Source organism: Ipomoea triloba, chromosome 2 (assembly GCF_003576645.1).
Source record: "Ipomoea triloba cultivar NCNSP0323 chromosome 2, ASM357664v1".
Taxonomy (NCBI): domain Eukaryota; kingdom Viridiplantae; phylum Streptophyta; class Magnoliopsida; order Solanales; family Convolvulaceae; genus Ipomoea; species Ipomoea triloba.
Window position 1 is genome coordinate 20,174,816 of NC_044917.1, and position 11,013 is coordinate 20,185,828.

At 35.4% G+C, this 11,013-nt stretch overlaps 2 protein-coding genes and 1 long non-coding RNA gene across 10 annotated transcripts in view; 2 read left to right on the forward strand and 1 right to left on the reverse strand.

Moving 5' to 3' along the window:
* LOC116010583 (protein ROOT HAIR DEFECTIVE 3 homolog 1-like) overlaps positions 1-4,401 on the forward strand; it is a 22,907-nt gene extending 18,506 nt beyond the window's left edge. For 4 of the 7 annotated variants that reach the window (XM_031250058.1, XM_031250060.1, XM_031250057.1 and 1 more), the window contains one exon: positions 614-2,110. In XM_031250058.1, coding sequence (XP_031105918.1) covers positions 614-833 — 220 coding nt within the window. In that variant the 3' untranslated portion in view covers positions 834-2,110. Of the gene's footprint in view, positions 1-613; positions 2,111-3,864 lie in introns of those variants that run through there. The other 3 variants (XM_031250061.1, XM_031250063.1, XM_031250064.1) reach the window with 2 other exon arrangements.
* Positions 3,679-6,307, reverse strand: LOC116010584 (protein C2-DOMAIN ABA-RELATED 4). 2 transcript variants are annotated; one of them, XM_031250065.1, is made up of 4 exons: positions 6,156-6,307; positions 5,264-5,522; positions 4,888-4,983; positions 3,679-4,328 (listed from the first exon to the last, which is right to left on the reverse strand). In XM_031250065.1, the coding sequence occupies exons 2-4, from the start codon at positions 5,417-5,419 to the stop codon at positions 4,038-4,040; spliced, it is 543 nt and encodes a 180-aa protein (XP_031105925.1). In that variant the 5' UTR covers positions 5,420-5,522; positions 6,156-6,307; the 3' UTR covers positions 3,679-4,037. The 2 variants fall into 2 exon arrangements, with proteins under 2 accessions (XP_031105925.1, XP_031105926.1); XM_031250066.1 differs by having other exon boundaries at positions 5,264-5,451; positions 6,156-6,297.
* A 3,074-nt stretch (positions 6,308-9,381) lies between these two features.
* Positions 9,382-11,013, forward strand: LOC116004876. Its single transcript, XR_004094858.1, has 3 exons — positions 9,382-9,523; positions 9,750-9,813; positions 10,764-11,013. It is a non-coding gene; the product is annotated as an uncharacterized LOC116004876 (long non-coding RNA).

Sequence of the window (11,013 nt, forward strand, 5' to 3'; positions counted from 1 at the left end):
TTTTACCCACAAAAAGGGCCCCCCCCCCCCCCACTAGAAACAAGCATCGTCCTCGATGGACCAAAGATAAGCACATTTGGGGAACCACTAAAATAACTAAAAGCCGAAAGTAAAAATCAATGGAAATTAGAAAACCTAAAGTGCAAGTAAGTTAAAGAAAATGAAAGTGCAAAGTCTAAGCAGTTCAAATTACAAGTGCAGAAAAATAAAAAGATAAGAGTTTTAGAAGTCTTGTCCAGGAGAAAGTGAGAACACCCTTGCTATCATCAGCAACTGGGGCCAGCGGAGGGATCGTAGGGGTAGTGGGGGCCTCCTGGAGGCGGAAATTGGCTTCGATGCCAAGCTTGATATTCTTCAATTCGGCTCAAGACCCCCTCTAGACGGTCAACTCTCGAATTCAGGGTTTGCACCCCGGTATTCATCTACTGTAGCTCTGTGTGCATTAGCCCCATTTGGAGTTGCACCGCGCCCAATTGGGCCAGCACCTATTGCTCAAAAGTGAGCCTAGACGGCTCATCACTAGGGGCACCCCCAACGGGCTCATTTGCTGCTTCTCCTTCAACCTGCTCAACTGCTTCTTCATTCCCTCTTTCAACTCGGGTCCTTTTCTCAGGTGGCAGTTGTTGGTAAATGTTGGCCATGAGAGCCACTGTGATCTCTTGCACACCCATGTGACCGCGCTCAGTGATGCGCACCCTTTGGGAGTTCCTCACAATTCTTGTAACATAAGGACCCAAGAAGATAGCGCGCACCTTGGTGGTCCGCTAGTTGTTAAACAAGTGCCCAATGATCATCCCCATATGCAGTCGCTAGCGCCTGATCATCCCATATAAGCATAGGATGTCAGGATGGGTCAATACACCAGTAGAATCATAATGCCCACAAACATATCGGGTCAGGACATGGTGCATAAATTTGTGGGCCATGTTTGTGAAGCTTGAGGCCGGGTCAGGACATGGTGCAAAAATTTGTGGGCCATGTTTGTGAAGCTTGAGGGCCGACTCGCGGAGGTTCTAAAATCAGTGGTCCTATCGGTCAATTCCTCCCAAAGGGCTTGCTTAGACTCTTGTGTGATACTCACAACCCTGTCATCTTTCTCCTCCTCATCCAGATTTTGAATGTCATCCATATCCATCAACCGGCTAATTTTGTCCGCGCTCAAGTGGAATCCGATGGCCCCTGCTGTGTTGTCATGACTTCTAGCAACAGGTCAGCATGAATCTCTTCTCTGAAATCAAGCAGTAGAGCCCTCCATTCAGGTAGGGCTAACATTGATACTATCTCCTCGTGGACCCCATAGTGTTGGGCCATGACCATGTTGATTACATAGGGCCTGAAAATCTTCTACTTGTTGTACCAATTGTAACGCTCAATGTGATCTGTTGCACGGAAGTTCAATGTTCCTGACCCATGGATGGGTGGGATCTCATCGGATGGCTTTGCAGTGACTGTTTTCTTTCGTTGCGGTCTGCAAAAAGAGAGTCAAAGGAAAAACACAGTTGTGGGTGTATGGGTTAGGACATGTACTCACTCAAATGGACTATATTGTATCAAGATTGGGAAAATAAGGGTTCAAATCAGTGTTATCCACAGGGCTATGTTCAAGATTTTTGGCAATTCAACTCATGTACAAGTATAAATCTTCAAAAACACCACTTCATATTCAAGTAATTTCTTAATCACACCTCTCAACTAATATCTATGCCAAAACTTTTTTTTTTTTTTGGGTTTTCATGAAGACATATACTCGAAAAAATTAAGAAGTTCATCATCTACAATGTTTCCTAAGCTTAGAACTAACAAAACCCACATTAATATTCAAAATATATGCACAAGAACAAGTTAGGACAAGTGGGTTTGCTAGATTAGTTCTCTAAAACCAAATGTGAACACCATGAAAGCATAAATGAAGCATATATACATGAATAAGGAAATTAAGACCAAAATCATGCTTAGGTAACTAGATTTCATCAAATAAGATCAAGAACTAGAGCTTTTATTTACAAAAGAACAAAAAATGAATAAATTAAAGAGAGAGGGAATGAAAGATATTTAGTTCAAACCTTGGTGCCATGAGTAAAGAGAAGAAAGTTGGAGAAGAAGCTTGAAATTTGAAGATTAATTGAGGAAAACGCAGCTATGGGCGTGGAATCAGGTGGGGAGAGTGGTAGGGAGAGAGATTTGAGAGTGGGGGAGGCTAGGGTTTAGTTGGGAAATGGAGAGTTTCTGTTTTTAAATGCAGGGATACAGCCTGGTATACGGCCGTATGAGAGGCCGTGTACCAGGCCTCTAGAACGTGTTGTGCGCTCTGGAATTCTTCGAAACCATACGGCCTAGCATACGGCCGTATGAGGGGTCGTATGCTAGGGCTCTAGAAACTGCGATACGCACTGGAATGCTCTTAAAACCATACGGCCATGCATACGGCAGTATGAGGGGCCGTATGCTAGGCCTCCAGAAACAGGATTGCGCACTGTTTTTCACTTAAATCCACACGGCCTGGTATACGGCCGTATGAGGGGCCGTTTGGTTCCTTCTTCAAATTTCAAAAATTCAATTTTTGCACCAAATGCCATGTTTTCATCACCAATTCATCCCCAAACAACTTCTAAGCAATTTAGCTCTTCAACAATTCAATTTTATGCAATTTTCCAACATTCTCAACACTCTTCAATGCATTTAGGATCAATCCTCACTCAAATTTTTCAAATCAAACCACCCAATAGCAATCAAATTCTCCCCACCAATGCAATGAAACACTTAAAATTTATGAAATGCGAGATATGTGCATTCGAAATATTCCTATGATATATTTACTGGTGAGGTTGAGCTACAGCTCTTAATGAATTTATAACCCTATGAGATGGAGATAATGAATTCACCCGCTTAATAATTGAGAGGGTGGGCTTAAAATGCTCTTAATTATGTAGGAATTTATATCAAGTATGTTATTCTAATACATAAAGTACATTACTTTAACTCATAAAATACATTAACCCATAATGTTTATTATTCTAAGTTTTTAACACATTTGCAGAAGCAAGAAATTTTTTTTAACATATCAAAATGATGTCGTTTTGGACCATAGTCCACACAAAAATGTGGATCGTAATTTGCCGAAACAAAAATACCCAGGTTCTATTCTGGGCCTTGAATCTAACCAGTATATACAGAAATATGAGCATGGTAAACATTTTGAGCCTTTGAGGTTTAGAGATTATATTGCGGACCAGATTTCATCCACCTTGCATGGTGGATCTTGATATAAAACAACATCGTTTTATATTATGTCTTTAACAGCAGTACATTATATTTAATAACATTCATCAGGCATGTACTATATTTAAAATAATTAATTTATTTTATATTATTTTATATGTTTATAAACTTAAAACTTTAATGTACATAAATGTGAAACTACAAGTATACCATATTTATTCCCATTCACTTTGTAATAGGTTAATAATATTTGGTTTTCAAAAAAAAAAGGTTAATAATATTTCTTTTATATATATGTTCATAAAGACAAAGTTTAATGTACATAAACATTACGCTACATGCGCATTATGTATTATATTCATAATATTTTTTCTATATGCATAAATCTAAATTTTATAATGTATATAAACACTAAATTAAACTATATATACATCATATATGTTTCCATTCACTCTAAAGTAAGGTCAAAATATTCCTTTTATATGTTTATTATAAAATAAAGCTTTCTGTTGTATATAAACATAGTGTGTGGTGAAAAATGTGAATGATTGTTAATCATGATATTGAAATGGTATCGTTTTAGAGCATGGTCCACCTTACAAGGTGGATCCACGATATAACAATTGTTTGAGCTTTGTTGTTCAGTGGCTATAATTTGTGCAGGCAGACTCTACTCATAAGCCTCTCTGTCATCTGTAAGGAAGCCATGGGTGCTTAGCAATGAAACAAACCAGTATTGTTAACAAAGTAAATTTTGTTATTCAAATACATGAAGATGAGATGATAAAACAGGGACAGATCTCATCGATCTGATGGATCTATAAGCCCTTACAGCCAGGAAGATCGATCCACTGGAGCTGGATTTCGACCTCGCCACATTCGACGTTTCTCAACCTCAGACACATATCTTGTATGACCTTGTGGTCTTTCCATATCACACAGGACTCCTCAGCAAAACAGTTTGATCTGCATGGTTGCACTTTTGAAATCACTGTGTCATTTGGGAGGGCCTCCAGATCCATCTTCAAGGCTTCTATAAATGCTTTAATGTTGAATTCTGCATCTCCCATTTTGTCATCCTTGGTGAATGTGTCATGATCATACACCGTCTGGAACACACAAATTAAACCGCGGTGTAAAAATTGTGTTTTGATGTTCTAAAGACTACTACATTTCATGCCATTGACATTGCACACTTTATCTGTTTACTCAATCTAACCAGAAAAGTAAACACAATAAAGAGAATCCAGTTTTGAAACATGGTTAAAACATAAAAGGACATTAATTGCTAAAAAAGAAAAAAATAATAATAGTAATGCATTATATATAAGGATGATCTGATAAATCCTTCTTAAAACAAGTTCTTAATCTGCTAATATATTGCCCAGAAAACACAGATATTTAAAGTTTAATTAATGTTTCTCAAGCATCAGAATTCAGAACTTAATTAAGATTGCATGATCATGGTATATCTTTTAAGGTAGATAGAGACAACAGAATGAAGAAATAATCCATAAATTTTAAAGTCAGTATTCTTCGATCTGCTTTAACTATACCATAATGATATAAATAGGAAGAGTTACGGAAGGGGTAGTAGTTCTTTCAAATCCTCAATTCTGCTCTATTAATCTATTTCCATATACTGAAAGCAATATGCAAGAAGTTTACCAGCTTAATAGAAGCGTCGGGATCTGAAACAGAAAGGGTCAGATCTTCATTCCACTCAGGATTGATATCCTTCCTTATAAAACGAGTCTTCAGCTTCTGCGTCAACATTCAAGAAAATGCCAAATCCATGTCATTTACAAATGGTTTTAATTTTCCATCAAAAGTTCAGCCTGTTTAAGAGAGAAGACTCATAAAGTTGTGCGATTTTGAAAGACAAGTTAAAGAAGAAAACACACTTTTGAATCAAACAAAGACCAACTCAAAAGACCCATGAATTCAAAAGACAAAATTCAAGTATTTCCGGTCAGAATGTGATGATTTTTTTTATTTTTTTTTTGGCGAAAACATTGAAGGAGGAGGAAGAGGATATTTGGACCTGTTTGCCCATCTTGACAACAACGTAAGGATCGCTGCTCATAACGTCGCGGACGGCGAGGTTAATGCCTCGCTTGACACGCACTCTGAGCAGACCTAAAAGGCTGTCCATCAGAGATTGGCCGTCGTCGCTTCCTGACAATGGTAAACAATCCATGGCGCACCTCTTATGTTTGGTTTTTTTCTAAGCTGTCGTGAAAGACAAAACCAACTTAGCCCCAAGTTTCCTTATTATTTTTCCTTTTTCGGGCCAAATATTGCTGCCAAATAACCATAGAAAATGGTAAACCAAAAAATAAAAAGAAAACACTAAATTCATACATTAATAAATAAATAAAATTCTTTTGCTTGCTCACAAGTTAAAAAAAGGTGTAATTCTCTCTTCTCTAAAGTCCCACACCCCATACCAACATGATAATAGAGAGTAAATTAGGGTAACCTCACCTAATAATGGAGGGTCACCCAACTCAATGGTTAAGGGTAAATTAAGATGACTCCCTGAGTCTAGGTGGGAGAAAGTCTCTTGTCTATCACAAGAACCCACCATATTAGGTGAAACTCTCAAAATATGACTTCTCGGCCTCGCAATCCATCACCTATGAACAATGAGGTGGACCCACTAAAATTTTTTTGCTACCCTCCTATTTAGATGACCTCGCTCTGATTCAAACAAAATTATAGATATGGTTCCATATAGTAGGAATCAGTTCCTTAAAGCATGAAATTGACTGTTTCCCAAATTGTAATCATATCTACCAGTGACTAGTGTTACTCATGAAGAAAAATTGGCAGCAAAGTGGAGGGGAACTATTTTTGGTAAAGATCATTTCTATTATTATATTATAGAATTTAGATTTTGTAAAAGTATAGATATAGGAATGTATGTAACTTACATTATATTGTGAAGCTTTTCTGATGCTACTCTCCTCTGGAATTAAAAAATGGGACAGGATGACAGAAACCTCAAGGAGAGTAAATAGAGAAAAGCTTTTGATAGTTTTCTGGAGGAAACAAAGCAAGGAGATCCAGTGAAAAAAAATATGGGTAAAAATACTAGGTTGTGATATAGCAGAAGGATTTGGGAGCAGTTGTTAAGGATTGGTGTATAGATTCATTAATTTTATGTTAGATGTCCACCTGGCAAGTTCTTGTACAAGGATGACCAGGTCTCTCCTATTTTCTAGCTCCCATTTCATTCTATCATTTTCTTTTATTATGGGTTTTCTTTTCTTTAAATTCATTTATGCAAGTTGTCTTTTTTTTTTTTGGGGGTTTTATTAAAAATTATTTGTAGTTTGTGATCGTGTGAGAGTTTTCAGGGAGAGAGGGGTTCTCAATTTCTCATGCGTGTTTCTATATCTTTTTGGTTGAATTCAATCCCACCGAATTTTTCTAGTATGATTTACCTTTTAATGTGATTTACGTATTATTTCACAACAATAAAATTTATCTAATAAATATCCTCACATAATAATTGCAGATTTACGAGTTCCATTCATCACACACTGCACACACACAAGGGCGGAGGTACGTGGGTGGGAGGGGGCCCACCCAACCCCAAAAATTTTATAAATATTTATGTATATAATTATTATATTGGAATAAAAAAAATGGCCACCCTCAATTCTTTTTTTTTTTTTACTATCTATATATTAAATTAGTCCAAAACATATATTCAAGTCCAAATTCACCATACAAAAAGAAATAAATCAGGCAATTAGTTAGTTAGTTATTATGTATTTTTTTTATTTACACGGGGTATATATTTGCTAATTCAAAAGATTATTTTTGAAATTGAAAAAATTAATGTTAATATTAGTTTTTTTTTTTTAAATTCATGATTATGAGTTTCGTCCTATCCCTCAAATTTTGGAATATTAAATTAATTAGTAAAATAATATCAGTTAATTATCTAAAAAAAATGTTACCAACAAAATAATTGACAATTTTTATTTGATAAAAGAGTGACAATCAAGATTATTATTGTATTTATTTTGTGTTAGGTGAAATATTATAAAGTATCCATTGACATCGATGATAAACGTTACATAAAGTATCATTAAAAATTATTATCAATAACACATGATACAATTATGTATGGTATATATAATGATATCATGTATGATCAGTACTAATATTGAATAATATTGTAAATTTTTGTTATAATCAGGCCCATCGAAATGAATTTCATGCCTCCGTCCTTGCACACACGGCAAATTATTGTGTGGACTACGGTCCAAATTAAAATGACGTCGTTTTAATGTTATTAAAAAAATTTATTGCTTCACACGCTTGTTAGAATAATGAACATTATATGCTATGGTAAGATAATGTATTTTATTAGTTAGAATAATGTACTTTATGTGTTAGAATAATGTACTTTAATGTGTTGGAGTAATGAAACTTCTAGGGCAAGATAGTGTATTTTATGAGTTAGAATAATGTACTTCATGTGTTAGAATAATGTACTTTATGAGTCAGAATAATGTATAATGTACTTTATGTATTAGAATAATGAAATTTGTAGGGTGAATAATATATTTTATGAGTTCAAATAATGTACTGTATGTGTTAGAATAATATATTTTATGAGTTAGCATAATGTAATTTATGTTTTTTTTTTTTACCGTGGTCCACAAAGCTGTGTGGACCACGGTCCACACAATAACAATTGTACACACAGAGAAAAAAAAATGATTATGTAATTATTTCCGAGTGTCTCCCAATTGTAATACCATGGACCAGGGTTCATTGCATTGCGAACCCTATACAAAAATAATGTACATTCAGATAACACATTCTATACCTACTGTTAACTGTTTCTGTATATGTAAACAAATAATTTGATAATTGCTTACATATAATATAATAGCTACATGTACGTAAACTGTCAATTGCAGGTATAGAATTTGTCAACTACAGATACAAAATCTGAAGGTTATTTTTGGACCAGGACCTTCAAAGGTAGACCCTGACGCATGATATAATTTGACAGCGTCTCCAGTCCCTCTGCTAAAAAGAAAAAAAAAATAGTTATTTAAGACTAAATTATAACCACGTATTTCGTATATGTTTGTTGAGTCAAATTGTAATTAGATTAAGGGGTGCTTGTTTAGTTGGATGGAAAAAAACTATCAAGGAAAAAAATTTCTTAGAAGTTGAGAAAAATGTTGTTTTTTTTTATTCATGGAATTCCTGAATTCCTTAGTTCTTCACATTTTACTGATTTTAGGAAAAGGAATTCCTTACAAAGCTTTGATATTTTGTTTTATGCAGCAAGTGGGAAGAAAATATAACATGTCATAACTATTTTACCTTCGTGGAATTTTCTTAAGAAAAATGATTTATACCCCTCTTAATTTTTCACCTCGTAATTTTTCCTCTTGATATGACTTGTAATTTTTGGGTGCCATGAATTGGCTGACCCCACTAACTATTCTCAAGTCTCAACACATATCAAACCACACCAACACTTCAAAGATCTCAAAACATACACAACACTTCTGTAACACCCCGAAAATTTCAGCTCGGCGCAGTCCGAAAGATTTATTCGGTAAACATACTTCCCGAACTCCGTTTTACTTGAAATTTTTATTTTAGAACCCCAACCTATAGTACTTGATATCCTTAAAAAAGTTTGGTCATTTGGATATTTGAGTAAACACAGAAAATTACGTTTTTGCCCTTGGCAGTGTGCTGTCCAGAATTTTTCTCTCTGGACTAGTTTTGGAAAGAAATTCAGAAACCATACTTCTACTCCTTATATTTCTATGAAATTTTATATGTAGTTTCTAGACTTGCTTAACTACATATTTGAAGAAAATGGTATCAAAATACCTTACCAAATACTCCCAATAATTTTCGTAATCTTGATCCAGTGTTCTGCCAATTTCTTTCTGCCAGCACATGTATTCTTCAATTATTGTCCCTAAATTATTTTCCACCGAAACTTTATCTGTTTGGACCTCAACTGATAAGTTGGAAGATTTTTATTTTTGGAACCACAAGATTGTGACAAGTGTCACTATTTCTAGCCACATGTGATTATTTAAATAATTCTTGAAAATGATCCAATTGTGGCTTAGTCTTCAAGACTTCCTCATCCTAATCTTATAAGGGAAAATATATATGCCTTGTTTCCTATTTTCCCTTGTTGTGGCCGAAATATTGAGAGGAAAAAGGGAGAAAAATATTTCATCTTCTTCGTCCATTAAAGCTTGCTTCCATAGCCAAAGTTTCTTCACAACTCGCCAAATATTCGGTAAAATTCTACTTTTATTCGGTTAAAAGCTTTGTTTTCCTTCCTAGATCTTGAATCCAAGTATAGTTTTCTTAAATATGGGGTTATGATGTTATATACTTCCTAGAATTTTTTTTAAGGGAAAATTTTGGGTAGGAAAATCCTATTTTACTATTTATTCTAGTATAGTTAGTGTTCTCAAGGATCTAATATTATGTATGTTGTGGATAAATTATGGATTGTGTAGAAGAACCAAAAGAAGTAGAAGAGTGAGCATCTAAAGGAAATCAGTGAGATTTCAAGAAGATAAGGTAACCATCATGTCCACTAAAACCTATTTTCACTCCTGTTCTATATAATATTATTTGGTGTTGTGGAATCCTATGATATTTCTTGGTGTATAGCCTTTGTTTTGATGGTCTGCGTACCTACTTGTGGATTATTGAACTTGTGTTCTTTATTCCTTATATCTTGATGAGTATGAGCTTTGTTGTTATGGATTCCATGTTTATTTGGCTTCTGAGATGCATATTCTGATTATATGTTGTGTTCATGTTCTGAGATGAACACTGTTTGGTGGATGATTCTTGGGCTGGGATGGTGGAATGGTGAAATTCTGAGCTTTCTGACTTGATGAGTTTGAACTAACTGTGGGCCTTGTGCCTCTGTGATTGGGCACTATGTGCCTCTGTGATTGGGCATTGATTGCCTCTTTGATTGGGCATTGATTGCCTCTGTGATTGGGCCTCGTGCCTCTGTGGAAACTGACTGTGGGCTTATTGCCTCTGTGGAACTAATTATGGGCTTATCGCCTCTGTGTACTAACTTGGTTTGGTAAATAGGATAGTATGGTGGTTTGGAGGATTTGGTTGGTATTATCTTTGGATATGAGGGTTTGGATTGATTTCCTTATCTTTGGTTATTTGGTTGAGTTGTATTTCCTTTGATATCTTGTTATCCTTTGGTTTGGTTATTCCTTGTGATATTCTGTTGATTTATGATTCCTTGTTATCTCGACTATAGACTTGATGTCTTATGCCTTTGTGGTTGGTATTGGACTAGTGAATGTGTCCTTGGTTTATGATTCCTTCAGCTTATCCTTATTGCGTATCCGTTTTACTAAAGAAAAGTTCGTTGGTGTGTATATTCTATATGGGTGTGTAAACTTATTTCCAAACTTACTATATATCTATACTTCCTTGCGGGTGTGAGTGGTGGTTGCTTAGCAGTCTTTTGCTAATGGTTTCCTAATGTTTTCGAGGTGATGGTGTAGTCTAAGCCGTGAGCGCGATTAGAGATAGCTCGGTGTCAAGACCAGCTTAGACTAGTTTGTGTTTAGATTTCCCTTTTGGGCCTATGTGCCTAGTATGATGTTGAACTTGGATTAGTTTCGTTATGATGCTTGGATTGGGTTTAGTTTTGGTTGGCCTGAACATCTAGGCTGTGTTTTCTTACCTAGATGTGGCATGACACCCCTTAGGTTATAAATCGCTTCCGCTATATTTGTGAAA